Below are 20,663 nucleotides of genomic sequence, written 5' to 3'. Positions count from 1 at the left end.
TTTTTTCTGTTCAGTTACCAGGAGTTATCGAGAGTTATCACTGGTAATCATAAGCCCAACTTATGATTACCAGTGACGTCACCTTTTAAGCGCTCTCGAATATCATTCGACGCGGCTTTAACAAAGCAAAACAGAGCCATGAAAACTACACTGGCTTAGGACCTCAGTTTTTTCTGTTCAGTTACCAGGAGTTATCGAGAGTTATCACTGGTAATCGCAAGCCCAACTTAAAACACCGAGTGCTGTCATTATCACCGATGCTTGAACTACAACGTCGTTCAAGTACTTCCTGTCATACTGAACGTCAATAACTCAGCATAAGCACTCTTAACTCGGAATCCCGAAAAACCAGTTGAAGATCTTCCTTTTTTCTATCAAGAACTACACTGGCTCGCATTCTGCCGTGACCCGCATCGCTCAAAACAGTTGCGTTTTTTTCAAAATCGTTTGCCATGGTCACCAAAAAGCGCATCATAAAGCATTTGAAAAAGACAGATCAGGAATACATAAATCTCTAAAAAGAGACATGTCTGGGTAATTCATAAGCCTTCGCCAAAATAAACTCGAACTTCGAATACATAAGCTGAGAAAAACTCGATTATCGCGTTACGCTGGTGCTACCTTCTGTTAAACGGCATAACTGTGACGTTATATCGCACTTTTGCGGCGATGTAACTTCTAGCGCACTTTCCATAGAAGGCTTGGCAGTCGCTGGCTCAAACCAAAAGTAAAAAACGAACTTAATTGGCAAAGCTGTGGGCCAGTGATGTTATCACTATGTAAGCGGCCTCCATCCAAATGCAAGAAGAAACCAGCACAGCAAAGCCCGGAGACTTTGAGTGTAGCACCACCAGCGACAGAGCAAGATTGCCTCGCTGTCAATATTTTCTAACAAAGCCTGATCTCTCCCAATACGAAAGCCTTCATCTGCATGTGACGCTCCAGTTCTGGCTCACAATTTTACGTACGTTACGTATGTATTACGTACGTACGTACGTACGTACGTATGTATGTATGTATGTATGTATGTATGTATGTATGTATGTATGTATGTATGTATGTATGTATGTATGTATGTATGTATGTATGTATGTATGTATGTATGTATGTGTATGTATGTATGTATGTATGTATGTATATACGTATGTATGTATGTATGTATATACGTACGTATGTATGTGTGCGTGTATGCATGTATGTATGTATGTATCGATCCATCAATCGATGATGTACGGCGTACAAAACCACAGAGAGCTGGCTAGACTTTTAGAGGCTCCTAGGCATGTGTTCGGTGGTGGTCAGTCGCCCAGTTAGCAGCACGTGCCAGCGGTCATCCGACAACCCACACGTTTCCGGGCGTGGGCATCACCTGCGGCGGTGCGCCTGGCGAAACAGCCTGACGTCGGCGGGCCGCCGCCGGAGGCCGGCGTCTCGCGCGCGCCGCGCTCGTTACCGGCTCCTGGGATTGGCGGCGCCCGCTGCCCGATATAGAGCCGGCACGGAGTGACGCGCTGCGGCGAGTCCGGCGCACCGCGGCCGCCGACCGGGCTGGGCGCCGACTCGGAGAGCACTGGCCACACGCGCGCTGGCGCAGAGACGGAATGCGAACTGCGCGGAGCGACAGACGCGGGATGCGCGGAATTCAACGTTGTTGCGCACAAGTTCCGACTGTATTTTTTAACGATTCTGTTAAAATTGGGACACGGGATAGCCTCTTTATAACTGTGAGTAAGCAAACATGATTTCCTTCACGTCAACCTTGTTTAAATACATTGTGTCTTTACGTAGGTCACTGACCTACGGCAGGTGAAAGTCAGGCTGTGGATTCAGCGACGCCAATTTGTAGGGAATCATTCAATCTGATGCGATAACGGAATGTTCGAACGAAGCCATACATCTCTGAAAGCTTCCTTATTACTCCAGACTAGCTGCGTAGCGCATACTCAGGTTCTCATTTCGAATTTATTGATAACAGGAACCGCATTACACATCTTCCATGTAATTCTTAAAGGTCATGAAAGGTCAATGACCTAAGCTGACTCAAGTCAACATTCTGTACTTACGAACATACTCCTAACGTAATGTTTGTCGCTTATTCAAATGCAAAACTCAAGGCAGTCTTGTATGATTTTGGTCACCGTGACCTTCGAAAAGTCAAACAAGGCCACTGACCTTGAAAAAGCATGCGACTCTCTGCTTAGGGCTTAACACTTATTTAGGCTCTGGGGGTACTTTGGAAACCAGCCCGAGGTTTGACTTTGTTTGGCCTTATTTGACCCGAAGGTCATGACCTATGAAACTCAAACTTTGACCCAAGCGAGTTCACGTACAGGTCAGCACACCCTAAGAATTTGGTGTCTCCACCTCTCTTAGTTCCTGAGATCTTAGCGGAGGAGGTCAAATTGACCTCCCACCCGAGCGCAGGATATCCAGCCGGCCACCCGGGCGCGTGTTATTAAGGTACTTCACGGTGATACTCCAGCACGCACAGCAACAATTTTACAACCTTTAAACTGGTCCCCGAGCCCCCAGCATTCGGATACACGAAATTGGATAGCTCACTAGAGTACGCATCTTCTACGAACTACTGCATCTTGAAACCCAGCTCGCTGCCAGTTTAGCTTCAAAGAATGCTACACTCCCGTTCGACTCAGGCCGTCGCCGAGCAACGTCAAGACAACTCGAGTGGCCCACAGAGAGCGTTCTCGGGAGTTCCACCGTCAGTTGGCGGGCGGGATGGTCACTCCGGGCAGCACTGAGACCCCTGACCAGCCGTCCATCGCACTGCGCGCGGAGGACACGCAAATGCCACACAGCTCGGTCCCAGAATATATCGGCGCAGTATATAGCGGAGTAGCACGACCAGGTCACGGAGACCCACCGCGTCCGTCCCCCCAGGGGAGATGCGGCGACGACGCGGGCGGCCCGGCCGGTCGTTCCACGGCATTAGTAGTACAATAAAAACTCCTACCGGCAGGAGTGCTTCGATGTTACTTCTACTGCCAATAATTATGGACGACATCAGTGCTATGCCACAAAAACTTATACTGCAAAAACTTACTCATCATTGCTTCTACTGCGAACACTTCTACAGTCGTAACTCATGCGAATTACTTCGACTGAAAGAACATACGCGACATTACATCTACATTACAAAACCCATACTTCTACTCGTCATACTTCTACTGCAAAAATATATACAGTCATAGCCTGGGAACGGGTTAACTTCTACTGCAAATACTTAGACTAAAAACTGCCGGCCCGTTGATACTTCTACTGGCCCGTTGATACTTCTACTGGCCCGTTGATACTTCTAGTGCAACAATCTATAGAGCTATTGCTTGCACACGGCATTACTTCTGCTGCATATACCTCTACGCGACAAAGTGCTACAACAGACTTGTGGTTGTTCTTTCTGAAAAAAGTAATGACCAGTATGCGTTTTTGCGGCGTAAGTTTTGCCGTGTACTACTCATGTCGTGTAGGTGTTTTTACAGCACAAGTAATGAGACGCATCAGTGAAGGCTGGGAAGTCTTTGTTATATAAGTAATGATAAACGTAACTTTTTTGCAGCATAACGTTCGTCGTGTAGCATTTATGTCGTGTATGATTTTTTGCAGTAGAAGTAATGTAGCGTGTAAGTAAAGACAGCATCAGTTTTTGCAGTAGATGTAAGTACTTCAGTATGGCAGATGATGTGCATTTTGAAGCATAACATTTTGAAGCATAAATTTTGTCATGTACAAATTTTTCAAGAGTATGTTTTGTGGTATAAGTGTTTGCTGTAGAAGTGATGTCGCGTATAAGTATGTACAAGTGTTTGCGGTAGAAATAACAACGCACATAACTGATGCTGCCGCGCCGGTGTCGGGAGGATTTTTTACTGCAGCACTTATGTGGTGACAGCCCGGCCAGCCGCCACGGCCGCCGCGGTCGGGTCAGCAGTCTGATTGGCCAGCCGGTAACGTAATTCTGAAGCACCGGCCGGGTCGAGGAGGCGGGTTAATCCAGCCACATCTGCGGCCGCCGGGAGCCTGACCCAGACAGGTCAGGCCTGGGTTGGGTCGGCTCGCCTGGTGTGTGCGGCACCGGGGACCAGTCGGCGCACGGCCGGCCCGCGATCGAAAGCTACGGATAAGCTATCGAAAAGCTGAAGCTATACATACAAAGGTATATGTGTAGCTTCAGTAAGCTTTATATATAAAAGGCATGAAATATATATATATATATATATATATATATATATATATATATATATATATATATATATTATATACGTGCGTGCGTGAGTGAGTGCGTAGTGCGTGAGGGCGTGCGTGCGTGCGTGAGTGCGTGAGTGCGTGAGTGCGTGAGTCGTGAGTGTGTGGCGTGTGGTGTGTGTGCGTGCGTGAGTGGTGGCGTGAGTGAGTGCGTGAGTGCGGCGTGTGCGTGAGTGCGTGGTGTGCGTGCGTGTGTGTGTGTGTGGTGTGGTGTGTGTGTGATACCCGTTATGGGTGTCACATACAGCTATATGAGAAACAGGCTTATCCGATGTGTGTCAATCACTTCCGGTAAACAGGTTGGGGAGTGACAGAACTGCCCGAATATTTTAGGTGCTCTCCTGACATGCGATTACAGGGGAACATATTGTTGCTCGGTCATGTGCAAAGAAAATTTAAAAGGAGAACCAGATTTCAATTCACGATCTGAAGCCTTCCAATAAAATATCAGTGAGCTCACTCTTATAAGGGGCGACAACACAACTTTACTCTATATGGACCTTAGTATTTACCTACTATTTTGCATGTCTTGATTGTCCTTGTATGTCCATTTCCCGTGATTTATAGTGTTCTTGTATTGACATCTATTCCCCATGTCACTGTTATCGAGAGTACCGCTATCCACATTGCGAAATGTCTGCAAAGTGACAGATGTGCCCGTGTTTAACTTGTACAAAGTTACGAAAAATAAAATTGTTGAAGTGCCCTCGGTTAAATAAAACACACACGTTTCGTACCTACATTACGTGCCCCCATAAACATCTCCCGTTCCAGAATCTTGTTTGACTTTGAATTATTTCATTCGAATTTGAGGACTTAAGTTAACACTTGCACTGCGCAGCAGCAGCAGCTCACTACCACTTGAACCACGCAATCCTAGACAATCCAACATCACATTAAGGTGCCCGTTCAAACACGTCTAAATCATGTGAGAAGCTCCCACGACCCCCGCCGCCCGCAGCGAATGGTGCGACCCCCGCAAATATCGCCAATAGATGCATTTACATCCCAAAGCCTCCAGATGCTATTGCAAGTCAAACTTTCTGTCATATCACCGTCTCTCATTTCTTTTCAGTTACCAAATGATGCATTATGACTGAGCCAATTCGGGCACACTCTGGCTGAGCAGAGACAAGATCGACGTCAGTAAGTTTTGCTAGCCTTTTCACGAACGATTCTTCTTGATACCTGTCTACCAACATATGCATCCTAGAGGGCCGATACACCGCAGAACACCCCGTCCTTCCTCCTTACTGATCTCTTCTCCCAACCCCTGGCAGCGTGCCGCCTCACCGGGGCACGCTGCGGCCGTCAGCTGCGAGCCGGCCTCTTAGCCGTGTCGGCGGGAGCCCCGCCCGGCCGGACGCCCACACCCGAGGACGGGCCCCTGCGCAAGGGCGAGGCCCGGCGGCGGAGGACTGCCACGATGGACGCACCCCCTGCTTACCGTTCTCTTTAATATCATAGCCCTGAAACGGCTCTTACTGACCGAAAGGGCTCTCTTGCCTACCAAACCAAGCCAAAACGAAGAAACGAGAAAACGCGTCGCGTGAGCGCGCTTATCAGGGACAACGTCGCGTGTGTGTGTGAGAAGACGCTGTCATTGCCGTACTCTTGCTGAGCTTCAGCTCAAGAGCTGTCTCGCCGTTTGCTTTTTCTGATTGTCTTAAAAATGCATCGTACGGTTCCCGATTACTGAGCCTCGTGTGAAGGGGGGAGGGAACACAGGGCGAAAGAAGTAAGAGAGGCACGTGCAACTCTTTTGGCTTTACCTTTGGCATTCAAACATGACCGTTGACAATGTCCCGCCGTCGGACTGGATCGGCAAACCGGATGAAATCTGCACTTGTGATCCTGCAGCCGTCCCCGCCGGCTCTCACTTGCTCCTTCCGCCATCCCCGCCGGCTCCCACTTGCCTCTTCCGCCATCCCGCCGGCTCCCACTTGCCCTCTTCCGCCGTCCCCGCCGGCTCCCACTTGCCCTCTTCCGCCATCCCCGCCGGCCTCCCACTTGCCTCTTCCGCCATCCCCGCTGGTTTCCTCTCGTCTCTGGTTTCCGGCAATTCTGCTCCAAAGTCTACTGATTTCCCCACTGACCTTCGCGCGTCTTCTGATAGTGCCTCTGAATACACCATCGACCTGTTAGGCTCGTGCCTGGTGGTGCAGACACGGAACGAGTGTGTCGTTCAGGGAAGGCAACGTCCTCCGGCGATCGTAAAACAATTCCGACCCTTGCGAACCATGTGACCTACAGGCTGAAGCTAATGCTAACGTTTCAGTTGTGATCAAAACCCAAACCGGTGCTCAGACTACAGCTCTTCTGAAGGCTGTAAAATATGCAGCAAAGCGGTGACGATAGCCGCGCCATGCCGGAACGCAATCAACGAATCAATTTCGATCCGGTTGATAAACGAATCAATTACGTCCGAGATCAACGTCATAAGTGGGGAGAATCCCTCGCTGGCTCGAGAAGCGAGGGAGTGTGGCAAACCCGCTAGCTACCCTCTTTCAAAGACGGTCAGCGGCCAGGCGCCAGGCTGCTCGTAGTTACGTTCAGCAAAACCAGACCGGAGCGGGGGCTTGTCGACCGTTGTCGACAACCCGCACCGCCGTTTCAACGGCCACATTTCGGTCCTGGCACCAGGCAATGAAAACGAAGCCACCGGTCTATACCGACAACACATATACGCGTGAATATATATATATATATATATATATATATATATATATATATACATATATATATATATATATATATATATATATAATGTGTGTATATATTTATATACACGCGACGCTATATAGAAGTGTGACGAAGCTTCACAAGAACGATCAATTTACATGTTGCCTTTCAAGTACCCGGGTTGCGATGTTTTGACACACGTCACACTGTACTCAGTGCTCCGTTTGAAAGAGAGAGAAAAGTTGTGTGTGTGTTGGGAAAGCCGGGCCAGGCGCCTCGGATCAGAGATCAGCGGGCCGTTCGTCTGGTCCGAGTTCCGATGTGCGCCTACTACAAAGTACAGCCGGTCTCGTGACACCCAGACCGCGTCTTCGGCTGCGCGGTCCGGCGGGAGACCCGGACCGAGACCCTCCCGGGCCCTCACGATCCCACGTCTGACCGCCGCCGCCCCTCTTGAGCCTCGGATGCAGACCCCAGCTGCACCAGCCCCGACCCCGGTCCTGACCGAGCGCTCCGCCGCCAGGCCACGCCCGGCCTCCAGCCGCCGTGTGGCGGCGCCCGCCCCATCGCGAAGTTTCGGCCTTAGCGCGAGGTCAATGGGAGGCGGCGCCAGATAGCGATGTTTTCATCGCGACAGCGATTTAGTCCACGACGTTACGGCCGAAAACAAGGCGCAAAAGTTGCAGCGCCTCGAGTGTTCGGGAATCTGTGGGGCTGGGTGACTATCTGATCGAAGCAAAATTGCTAGCTCGTTCTAGGAGAGATAAAATGAGGATTAGGCCAAACCCCTCTCGACGTCCTGGTGACGCAGACGTTTCACCTCACTCTCACGTGTCTTTCCTGCTAGTGGAAATCCTAGTGAAGGTGATGAGGTGAAGCATCAACGTCACCACCCAGCATAAGCACGCTTAGTCCCACGCACAGACTAATCATATGGGTGGGGTTTGCAGGCGTTGATGCGCGAGGTCACCCACAGACTATTTTGCTGAACAGGCTCACTACGTCAGGCTGGGCTAGGTCCTTCCAAACGCCTGCTCAGTAACTGACTGCTCATCGCATTCGTGGTGGCGGCCATATTTGACTTGAAATGAGCTGATGCTGTCAACAGCTGAGACTGACTTTCTCAGACTTGAAATGTAACTGAAATAACATGATTATTTTATGTCAGGGGGTCAAGACGCAACTTTCTTATACAATTTAAGGTAGGAAGTTGTGGGAACATTCATAAAAGAAGGTTTTTATAACATACTCCGGCTTGACGCTCACCCACTAAAACCCGCAAAAGAGTACGGAACCTGGACAACTCACGCAACTTTTGGTTACTTCAAATAGGTAAGCTTCATACAAAAAGGACTGAGCGCGCAGACACTTTGCAATGATGTCAACAGCTGTTTTATGGATCAATACACATTATGACGTCACATATGGAAGTCCAGCCCAAGGCGACACATGCTAGTGTCGCCCCTGCTGAGCACGGCTCAAGCAGCCAACAGGACTCCTGACACCTCCTGGACAGATTAGGAGAGCACACGCCTCCCAAACGCTCCAGCACCTGAGAGGCCGACGCTGCAGTGCACCAGACTCCCCCCCCCCCCCCCCCCCCCCCCTCCCACAGAGCGCGGCGGGGCGCCGCACTCACCGGAACAGCTTGTCAGAACAGAGCAGGGTTTCGATGGCCTGCGCCTCGTTGGCGCGCTCGACGTGCTTGTAGCCGTAGTAGGCCTTGCTCGGGTCATCCTGCAGCGTGCGGTAGAACGTCTCGAGCGCCTTCACCTCTCCCGCCGCCTTGGTGTCACTGAGGCGTGCCATCACGGCCGGGTCCTGCAGCACCTCTGGAACACCAGGCCTCGCGTTAGGTCGGGGTCCTGCGGCACCTCTGGAGCATGAGGTCAGGTCACAGCGCGGTCCCGCAGCACCTCTGGAACACCAGGTCAGGTTACACATCAGGTCAGGTCGGGTTCTTGCGACACCTCTGGAACATGTCACGTAACAGCCGGGTTCTGTGGCATTCCTGCAGCATCGGGTCAGGTCAGGTCCGATCACATGTCACGTCGCAACACAGCCCCAATACATCACGTGTCATTCCCCGGCCGGATCCAATCGCACTCATACAAAGCCGAGTAGAGGCGAGAAAGCGACCGGCCCGGCAGCCCAAGGCCCGGCAGTTCGCTATCTCTGCAACGCCAGGTCAGGACATAAGTCATAGCACATCAGAACTTCAGGAATTGCTAAGTTTCATCGTTGGAGCTTTCTAACGTGACAGAAGTTGTGAATGTCGCGCGGTGAAAAGCTGGTGAGCAAATGCACACCAACTGCCCAGCTACATTGAGTACCGATGTCCGCTCGCAGCAGTGCCGGCTCGTGTCTCCAGTTGTGCTCCTCAATTTGACGTCCTGAAGAGAATCCAGTTCGTAACAGCTTCTGATACCGCAGCCAGTGCGACGCCCTTTACAGCGCGGGACCGGCCGCGATTAACAGGACCACGCAGCTCTCTCAGCTTAGGCCCCTCAGTTTAGGCCACAGCAGTTGACGGCGGTGGTGGAAAATGCGACATCCGCCGTCGCCAGGTGATCGCTAGTGTCACCATGCGTCCAAGCGGGACGAGCCCGCTTAATATTCACGGGCACTGCATTCCCCATCCAGTAGGCTTCAACTCAAAACTGTTCCGGGTTGCTGAGATCTGATCTCGGTCCTTGGAGATTCTCCAAGCTGGTGGATACATGGCTTGCAGTTAAGAGATGATAAACGATCGCATACTTGGACCCACGTGGATGCACGTGCCATTGTCCCACATCTCTTTCATCAAAAGGTGACGCGTTGTGACCCTGGATTGGCGAAATACTCTTCAGCTTTTTCGCGACCCGAATATTTTATCATCGGGAGATTACTCGGATTGGAGTGGACATTCCGATTATACTGTAATGTTGCACCAACCTCTTGCTAATCAAACAGCTTGATGGCAATGCCTTGAGTAAAACGTCACGGCACTTCTATAGAACTGAGCTGCCTGCCGCTTGGGCGCCAAATGCCTAGAAGTCGGCGCACCCGAAAGCCCCAATCAACATAACACAAGAGCTAGCTGTCGCTGACACATGACAACATAAGTGGTAACAAAGGCAAAGGTCCGTCAAAAGCATGATTGTCCGGACTGGCGCCGCTCCAAAACATCCGGAGAGTTGACGTTGGGACCGTCTCAGCCTGCGGACCCGCACGTCACGAGAGCGTTACGAAACGGGTCACGGCTCGTGTCGACCGATGTCCGGCGTAGCGATGACGGCGATCGAGTCACCAGCCTGCTCTGCTATATGTTTAGACACAAAAAGAGCAACTATCATTTGCCTTGCGAGCTTAGTTATATGGTATAGTTGCGAGCTTAGGGAAAACCCTAAACGGATACCCTGCGTTAATCTATGGTTTTCGTGACCATTGTTTACCCCCTCAATAACATAATTATGGAAAGCATACATAATAAGCCGCCTGATGGTTTGGCGATCAGCATAATGGCTACCACTCAGGTAGGGCATATCGACCTAACGGGCTTACGTCTTGGGGAAGTATCGGCACAGGAAGCTTGATTATGTTGGCACATACCTGGAACGTCACACGGTGGTGGGAACTGTATACTTCGGAGCACAGCCTAGTAAGAGAGCTTTTCTTCCTCACTGTCCTCGGGCGAGGACAAAAATCGCCATCACAAAAAGAGGCTTTTCAGCTCAACAGATGCAGAAAATGAGAGCATTGTCTTTTTTGCATTCCTGGACTTATGATGACACCGCAACAGTCATACGAAGGTCGTCATAACGTGATAAGACCTCCGCGGCACAGGAATCGTGTTGGAACCCCATCTCGACAGCAATGCTTCAGCGGTGAATACTTATATACACAATTAATCCCAGGACTTGGTGTGGTGTTTAGAATTCGGATCCTGATTTTCCGGGTTCAAGTCCTCGTTTCTAGGATTCGAGGGCTCACAATAATATATGGATGTATTCGAATTTACTCGCATCGTGCGTATCTCAATTCTCAGCTCTCATTAACTAAGCGAGCGCACCTGTCGTGCAGCTACCAGCGGTTAGTGGCTAAAGGACTGTCATTGTCCCTACGTGGCCCTACTGCAAATGTAGGTATGCTTGACGGCGGAGTCCATACGGTCCAGATATGAAATAATGCAACTAAATAAGCCGTCAATGTGCAACGAACGGTTTTTGTGTCCCGCTTCGGACGCATGTTTCAAGGGCACCAGAATCAACGTTACATCATCGATCCATTTAAGGGTGTGATTCGAATCACACCATCAAGAGTGTGATTGGAATAAACTTAACTACAGATATATGCACGGACCAGGGATGGGTATGAAGTCAGGCGTCCAGCATTAAAGCCGAATTCAAAGGCAAGATAATGACATGAAGCCGGAGTCGAAGCTAAATCGGTGACTTAAAAGTTTGAAGCCGTAAAGTCGAAGCCAAAGCCAGTGGCCTCGTGTTTTTAAAACCCAAAGCAAAAAAAGAAGCCAGTAACTTTAAATTTGCACACTCAAAACCGAAGCCCAGGTCAGCGGCTTCGAGCTTAATAACAACGAAGCCAAAGCCGGGTCCATCAGTGCAAAATGACGAGACCTAAACCAAAGCTGATCCAGTGTGCGTAAGCTGCTTTACGGAACAAAATACAGCATTTGCGTCTGCTAAAATCGAGTAGCTTTCAGTGCAGTCTCGTTCTGGGAGTACCTGCCACCAGTCACCAATAGCTACGGGAAAATGTGTGAATTTATTGGCGAACTCAGTGGTGCTGAGTAACACTATAACGTAAGGTGTTTTGTATTTGACTGTTTTTTTACCACTTGTGTCATCGGTGCTTTTTTGTTTGGTGTAGCTTTTTATTCTACTTTTGCAGCATATGAACTGCGATGCGACTGTGATGAAATATTAAGCCACTTGTCGGAGCCATTCGTGAATATATTGACTTGGTTTGACTCGTGGGCTCCGCTTCGGCGATCATTGCGAAAAACACTACCTGTTACACCGATAATGCATTCGTGTTCCATCCACATAGTTTCCTATTACAGGTCAACTTTGAAAAATTAGCTCACAAGTTGACTTGGATAGGAGTGATAACTGTCTGATTTTGGGCAGGGATAAAATGGCCCAAATGAGGCAAAAGTTTGTATCATATCCAAATCAAATTCCACGCCTTCCTGGGATCCTACAAATTTTTATTCCCTTAGCGATTCTTTTGGAATCAAGAATCTTCTGCCAAATTGGATGAGATACCTTCCACGATGCGGGATCTATGTCTAATCCTTGCGAATGGTATTCAATCATCCTAGATACGTCTTACAATAATGTCGAAGCATTACGGAGCTAGGCCCACCAGTGAGATCCACACATATCTCTGACCATAAAGAGGCGGATAGCTCCTGGATAACCGGGTCAGTAACTAATAGGACTAGATTGACTAGCAGGCGTTGTGGACGACCAATGGAGCACGTAACAGGCTAGGCGTGAGCAGGACTATGTGTTGCTAACACAGCCTTAGCGTAACTTAGATTACAGACGGCATTGGCGCATGGCAACATGATTTAGCCAGACACCTGGCATTCAGCACCGTGCCATTCCAGCACACATCACTCACTTACACATACGTCGGTGAAAGGCCACCTCGCGCAGGGAGGGGCGGCCGATTCAGCTACAACAATGCTACTACACCGTTCGATCAATGGTCGATAGCCTGTTTCGGCCGCCATTCGTCCCGCCCGACGCTGGGGCCGCGCCGACCGGCAGAAACAGGCGGCACCATGGGCGGCCATGAACTCGGCCGCGCACACGCGTCGATTGACCTGGGGTCGACGGCGGGCAGCAGGCATGTGAAGCTATGCTGAGAGGGGCCGGCCGGCCGTCTCGGTGCCGGTCAGATGCGCCGGCGAGCACGGCTGGCGACCGCAGCGGACTGGCAGACGGCTGGCGACCACAGCAGACTGGCAGACCACAGCGGACCGGCAGACGGCTGGCGACCACAGCGGACTGGCAGACGGCTGGCGACCACAGCAGACTGGCAGGCCACAGCGGGCCGGCAGACGGCTGGCGACCACAGCGGACTGGCAGACAGCTGGCGACCACAACGGACCGGCAAACGACTGGCGACCACAGCGGACCGGCAAACGGCTGGCGACCACAGCGGATCGGCAGACGGCTGGCGACTGCAGCAGACCGGTAGACGGCTGGCGACCACAGCGGACCGGAAGACAACTGGCGACCACAGCGGACTGGCAGACCACAGCGGACTGGCAGACGGCTGGCGACTATAGCGGACTAACAGAAGGCTGTCGGCTACAGCGGACTGGCAGACGGCTGGTGACCACAGTGCACCGGCAGACGGCTGGCGACTACAGCAGATCGGTAGACGGCTGGCGACCAGAGCGGACCGGAAGACAGCTGGCGGCCACAGCGGACTGGCAGACAGCTGGCGACCACAGCTGGCCGGCGGACGGCTGGCGACCACAGCGGACCGATAGACTGGCGGCGGCGCCAGCCGAGTACAGGACAGATGGTCTGTTCCGGTCATGCGCATCCCTGACGTTTCCAACAGAATCCCCCTGGCAGCGGAGTGTAACGTTAAGCACAGGTCTTCGTTCCCCCATCTCCAGGCCAGGAACCGGCCTCCCAACACTTCACTCGATGCGACAGCCTGCCATGCCCTCAGCTCAAGCCGGCAGGTAGGCCCGTTGTTTTCAGAACTTCACGTCTTCATCTCCCGCCCCATCTTCCCAGTTCCGGCCCGGGGGCAGGCCACCATCTCATTGGGGGGGGGGGGGGGGGGGGGGGCAGATCGCAACTCTTCATTTAGAGTCCAGAAACATCTTACCGCCTGCGATCGGTCTGGGAAAAGGTCTTCTCTCTCCCCCATCACCTACAACCTCAAATTCCGTTCATTTCTGCATCACTTCCCACCTCACATCCCGGACACTCCCTTATCATCTCCCGCCTCACATCCCGGTCACTCCCCCATCACCTCCCACCTCACATCCCAGTGACTTCCCCATCACCTCACACCTAACATCCCGGTCACTCCCTTATCATCTCCCGCTTCACGTCTCCGCCACTCCCCCACCACCTCCCACCTCACATCCCAGTGACTTCCCCATCATCTCCCTGGCACTCCCCTATCGTCCCCTACCTAGCATCCCAGTCACTCCCCATCACCTCCCACCTCACATCTGGTGACTCCCCGATCACCTTCCACGTCCCGCTCTGTGCAAACTCCTGGCAGACCGCAGGGCTGTAACAGCCGACGGACGTACAGCCCGCGCCTCGAGTATGGTCCCGTACAAACTCCTGACAGACCGCAGGGCTGTAACAGCCGACGGACGTACAGCCCGCGCCTCGAGTACGGTCACAGTCGTCACTGGCCGGAACAGACGAGTCTTCACATGTTGCCATCCGTATGCGGCGTGGTGGCGCACATTCAAGAAATGGTGTGTCACGTTCAGAACTAACGCGGTCAAAGGTGGCGGAGCAGCATACAAATAGAGCGTTTCACTCTTCGGCCCTACCCCAAGCAAGTTCCGCTTTGTGGCAATGCTGGTATCTGCTCAGTCCTCAAGCAATGCGGAAGTCATTCAAGCATTATCAAACGCGCGATGGAAATACAGTTAGTCCACGTGGCTAAAATCTGCCCGTCTCTAAGCGCAGCCCGGTTCCAACCGAATTTTCCCGCCCGGGAAACCGGTATGCCTCGCCTGGGATACCGGGCCGGAATAACTCTGGCGGTGGGAACCGGGGAGGACTTGATCGCCGACGGTCGGCCGGCTTCTCCCACCGCCCGGCAAGGATCCGACGGGGCCAGCAGGGAAGTTGACTCCAGTTCAACTTTTGACCGGGCCGTGCTGGCGCAGGGCCCGGAATGGGACGGGCATTCACTGTGAAGCGTGCGATTCGTGTGAAAGTGTGACCAAGGAAACGGGCTGTAAGATGAGGCAGGTATGTGTTGAGTGTGCAGACTTGCTGATAATGTCTCTGTCTCTCGGTCTCTCTTTCTTTCTCTCTCCCTCTTTCTCCCTGTCTCTCCGTCCCTCTGTCTCCCTGTGTCTCTGTCTCCCCGTCTCTCTATTTTTGCCTCCCTGTCTCTCTATTTGTGTCTCTGTCTCTCAGTTTCCCCGTCTCTCTGTCTCTCACTGTCTTTCTGTCCCCGCAACATTTCTAATAAAACATAGCTGCGAATAAGATGCCTTCTTTTTTAGTTTCTTTTTGAAAGGTACGCTCAAAAGTATTGTCACGCGTTACGGTGTATGTCCGCACAGGTGGTGCAGAAATCCATAAAGAAATTCCGGTTACAACAGCATTATAACCTTACTCCTAGCAGAAAAACCAGGTGAATAGAGATATAGATACTTTGATATTTCGACAACATGGCTTCATCTCAACGAACGGCAGAAGCAAATTTAATTCAACTCCGCTTATTTAATTCTGCTAACTTAAAGTTACTTCTGCTTATCGTTTCGATAAAACTTGTTGCCGAAATATATATGCATCTATATTTCCCTTCTCCTGTTTTCTTCTACGAGGAATAAGGCTGTCTATCTGTCTTATATCCGTCTACTGTCTTATCTGTGCACAATTTTCCTCGCAAACGCGATTAATAGCTTTAAAAATTCCGGGTTACCAGATCTAGATGCTTTCTGCACATCTGGCAACAATTTCAATTTTTTCCGCCCGGTCGGTCCACCCTGTTTTTCGGGCTGGAAAACTTCGTGGGGCCCAGGCTTGGCGCACACTTCTTGCAATGACGGAGGTAATGTATGACCCACAGCGTATATGTTGCGGCGAAAAACGATGATCTTGATAGCTTATTGTGTCATTATGCGAAGCGTGAAGACATTTTGAATGAGCTCGCTCGAAAAATAAATGTAAAGTTTGGGCTGAATCACTTCTTCTAATCTGGTCATTGCTTGCTACAGACTGTCAAAAGGCAAGCGAACCAAGCGATTGCGTACAAAAATAAACTGTAGAAAACTTGTGAAGTACTCGAATGCTCTCAACGTTGGGAGAAACCACTCAGTATACAACGTGGTTACAATATTTGTCATTGAATCGTGTCTTTTATGAGATCGGATGTCAGTACATGGATGAGCATAACCAGTTTTTTTTTTACTTTACTTGCCTTAAAACAGCATCAGTGTTAAACTTGTTTACCAAATCACGTATAGCGTATTTGGTCTAGAAAGCAGCCTCCTAAAAAGGGCTTGGATAATCCCTGATGCAACACTTCGTCAGTTACCAGGCTTCACAACACCTCCTGCTGTGGAACAGCGCCATCATGAGACGACTGAAATATCGACTCAAACCAGGAGATCAAAGGTGATCGTGGCATGTAATTCAGGCATGGTGCCGCAGCGGAATTCAGTGTCCGCCATAAACATTTTGTTCTTTCCTCCAGGATCTCCTGGAGACGCTCCATATGGGGGATTCAAAGTTGCCCGCCATTATTGATCCTTTCACGCATACCTACCACGGCTGCATAAATCGCAGCTGTCTTACTTTGGTGTACATTAGTGCCACCGTGCATTTTTGCGACGTAGAGCCAAAACTAATCGTGCCGAATTTACTTAAAGTTTGTCAAATTTGTTTTCATCTCCTACAAAGACTGCGCATCACGCTATCAGGCTGCTACAAAGTTCAACCGCGTCGAAGTACCTTGCAGTTGCGCCAAAGCCGTGCCACTTCTGCAATCCCGCCGAATTCGGGAGCGCTGCACCGAAATTGGACGCCGCCGCGCTCAACACCACTGTTGCCTTACAACTGGCTGTGCGAAAATAAAAATGAAACCGCTACGCATAAATGGATGTTACCACTCCGAGCAAGCTGGCCACGCCGAGTAACGCTAACGGGCCGTGCCGTGGGGGCCTGGCAGCGACCATCAGCGAGCGGAGGGACGGAAGCCAGTTCTACCAGCGACCTGGTTTTGCCATTTTGTTCGGTAAACCGACTTCCCGACTTTATAAATGGAACGCCAGAGCAGATCAAGCGGGGAACCCTTCCGAAATGACAGTTGCAGCGGCTCTCGCGATGGCCCTTCTCAATGATCCCGAGCCCGCGCGCAATCCCCCCAGTTTCCCGGACGCCGTCTCACACGCACGTGACAACTGCCCAGCCCGGTCCGCGCCTGTCCACGCCGCCGGTTATCAGAACGTACGTGCGGGACCGCGCGGCACGTAGCCACCATCAACCACCTCAGCCGCGAGCCGGGAATGGCGAGGAGCCGTGCGCTCGGGGCCGTAACGGACCGTGCCGCCCGTCATCCAGCCGTCCGGAGCCGGCAGGCGGCTGACGGGGGCCCGCCGCCTCCGGCGCGGCAGCGGACCGTGCCGCTCGTCATCCAGCCGTCCGGAGCCGGCAGGCAGCTGACGGGGGCCGCCGCTCCGGCGCGGCAGCGGACCGTGCCGCCCGTCATCCAGCCGTCCGGAGCCGGCAGGCGGCTGACGGGGGCCGCCACTCCGGCGCGGCAGCGGGCCGTGCCGCCCGTCATCCACCCGTCCGGAGCCGGCAGGCGGCTGACGGGGGCCGCCGCTCCGGCGCAGCGCCGGGCACGGTATGGACACAGTGCCGGCGTCCGACAACCCGCGCCGGGGAGCATTGGCTTCGAGATCGGGTCGGAGTGATTCTGTGCACTATGAAGGGGCGTATCGCCTTAACAGAAATTATTTTTTGATTTCAGTCGTAGTGAGTTTGCGCGCCTTGCATTTGGCCATCAGCCCTTGCCTTGCCTTGCCTTGCCTTGCCTTGCCTTGCCTTGCCATGCCATGCCTTGCCTTGCCTTGCCTTGCCTTGCCTTGCCTTGCCTTGCCTTGCCTTGCCTTGCCTTGCCTTGCCTTGCCTTGCCTTGCCTTGCCTTGCCTTGCCTTGTCTCGCCTTGCCTATGGCTTGCGCAAGCGTAAGGTGCGCGGTAACGGCGCTGCTGGGGGCCGTCCGTCGCCACTAACAAGGGTAGCACCCTGGCCGGATGTGGCGGCCCATCGGCCACGAACATCTGACAAAATGTACATGTGTATCAACCGACAAAAACTGGAAGTGGTAAAAGCTAGGCTCAGTAGTCTGAAATTTTATCCCTGGTCAACCGGCCACTTGCGCAAAGGGTTTGAAAATGCCGGGAAAGTTGAGTCGGGCCGACAGCACGCGGATGAGGATCTAATGGATCTTAGCGGGATCTGACTTCACGTCTTTATGTATGCGTGGGTGCAAACGGACTTAAAAATCGCCTTGGACATTGACTGATTCTACGCTGGATTCAAGCTTTCTTCTACATTTCCATATTTGTGCTCAAAAGCTAAGGCTGGTCACGGCTGGGTCGTTTTCGCTTCGGACTAGTTTTGGAACAGCTTGAGGCGACAGAAAACAGCAATTCACCGCGATGAATAGTGGCCTGCAGCCGTATGACCTCAAGTAACATACACAAGCACGCCCAAGGCCAGTTTTCAGCATGTTTATTCCACGCAATACATCAAACTGCGCCGATAAAGGGAACACGACGTACCCCAAGCTTGGAGTGACCCGAGCAAAATAAAAAATGATTGGCGAAATAAAACAGAGACAACATTACACTACTGTTAAATGCTGTTTACGCGGGGAATTCGTACGGTTGTGTTATGCGCTAACAGCTCCAGTCCACGTTTTCACCCTGCGCCGAAACTCCGTCCACAAATTTCAAGGCCGTACAGCTGCCAACGCCATCTTCTCAGCCCCGGGGTTCTCTTTACCGAGACGCATTAGGAGTTACACATACCCCGGTGCTGGGGGAGAACCCAGCGCCCAGAGCTGGAGCACGACCGGGAACAGCTGCCGTGAGTTCAGCGCCGGGCTGACAAGCACATGCACCGACGCTTGCGCAAATGCGGCCCGATCTCATTACTAACGGGCTAACGAGACACGACGGAGGGACCGCGTGCCAAGCATGACCAGGGACGCGCGCGACGAGAACACTGCAGTCTTCTGCCCTGCCGCTGAGCACGGCAGCACCACAGCCTACTGCCAGGGCTCCACGGCGCAACAGGCTGCCGGACGCCCATTTTTCAGCGGTCTGGACGTGGCGGCACGTGACTCGATCGATCACACGGCACCCGGTCTTACCGAGCCGTCACCACCAGGGGGGGGGGGGGGGGGAGGTAGCGGGGAGGTCGGCGGATCAGGCGACAGGCCCCCGTGACATGTCGTAGGCCGCGAGCATTCCGCTGCAATGCGTGGCTTATCAAACCCTTAGCCATGCCACCGGGGTGGGTACGTGGGGTAGGTCATGGTGGTAGGGGTAGTAACGTCAGTGGTAGACAGACCAGCGAAGTGACCTGTACAATGTTTCACAAAGACATGCTTTCAACGGAATGCGATGCCGGGGAAAGATTTGACTATGCTCAACGCAATATATCAAAGCCACCTTACATCGCGTATGCATGAAAATAGGTTGGGCGTCAGGCAGTGCGACTTTTGATGTTGTTCATACTGAAGTGTCTGTAAGCCCAACGCCAAGTAAATGTTCAGAGCAAACGCGCTCATGAAAAAGCGCAAAAACTAAGTGAACACGTAAGTAATGACATAAATACTTGCTAAATTTCAAGAATATTTCGAATTGGCCACTGTTTTAACCACGCGTTACGCTGTTATGCACGGTAATCCCGGGGAAGCGCCCGCTATTCACCTTCGAATCAAACATGACCCATTTTGACGAACCCCTCCCCCCCCCCCTCTCCCCGATGCTGGTCTGAAACAACAGCGGCCACGCAATTCTATTCGAGAAATCCCGTAAGTACCGTGAGCTGTGAACGCAATTCGCTGATATGGCTTGAACTATAATACTCGTAGGGCGAAGGTACAAAAACTCCCGTGAGACAAGAGTGATGCAGGAAGAAACGAGCGAAACCCCGTATGGTCTTACTGAGCGCTAACGCAACTGAAAGGGCGTCCGAGACCACGTTCGTTTCCCAGATTACCCACAGGGGCGGCCAAGTTTAGTCAGCACTTTGCCACCCAGGAGTCTCACCCAACACCGACTGACCTTTCAGCGAATGCTTGAAGCCCGAGGAAGCGTGCACCAGCAAGAATTTGCTCTTGCTCTCCAGCAGCTGTTTGTTATCCGTCTTGAAGGCCGTTTGCCACATGTACTCGGCGAATTGGTCCTTGACAAAGCCAGGACTGGCCACCAGCACACACTTGACCACGTCCAGCCGAGCATGTCGCAGCAGCGCCTGCATCACCGTCTCGAAGAACTTCTGCAGCCCCTGAGGAAGAGCCCAGCGCGGACTATGGTCACGGTTGGTAGGCCTCGCCACAGCTGCCGGCTGCCCTTCTGTTCCCATTCAAGAACGTCTTACGGTGACATAGATGGAGAGCAAGAAACCAATTGCGACAGCAGTGGAGAACGTCACACGGTGACATCCTGGGATCCCAAGACAACGTCTTAGGATCTCGAACAATACCGCACCAAGATGACGTATTTCGACACGATGCTAAAGCAATTCTGGCAGTGACGCAGTTTCACACATTTCCGAAAAGATTTTTTTCCGCGATCATTTCCGATAAGATTTTCACCAGCACTTCGGAAACCGGCGGCTTCCATGCAGGTTGCGGCTCACCCATTGATGACAGATAACGTGGTGCAAATGTGGCTGTGTGGCTGGAAACTAGCGGGGTTTAGGTCTAAAAAGGGCTGGGCTGGAAACTGCACCGAATGATTTTCGAGAC

General features: G+C 52.0%; 1 protein-coding gene across 1 annotated transcript in view; it reads right to left on the bottom strand.

Annotated features, from left to right (window-relative positions):
• LOC119111982 (protein pelota) overlaps positions 1 to 20,663 on the bottom strand; it is a 93,203-nt gene that overhangs the window by 23,440 nt on the left and 49,100 nt on the right. Inside the window, exon 7 of the mRNA XM_037235897.1 lies at positions 8,582 to 8,774. Coding sequence (XP_037091792.1) covers positions 8,582 to 8,774 — 193 coding nt within the window. The remainder of the gene's footprint in view (positions 1 to 8,581; positions 8,775 to 20,663) is intronic.

Source organism: Pollicipes pollicipes, unplaced genomic scaffold, assembly GCF_011947565.3.
Source record: "Pollicipes pollicipes isolate AB1234 unplaced genomic scaffold, Ppol_2.1 Scaffold_7261;HRSCAF=8764_pilon_pilon_pilon, whole genome shotgun sequence".
NCBI classification, from domain to species: Eukaryota; Metazoa; Arthropoda; class Thecostraca; order Pollicipedomorpha; family Pollicipedidae; genus Pollicipes; species Pollicipes pollicipes.
Note: the sequence above shows the minus strand (reverse complement) of the source record. Positions and strands in the feature narration are given on the sequence as shown.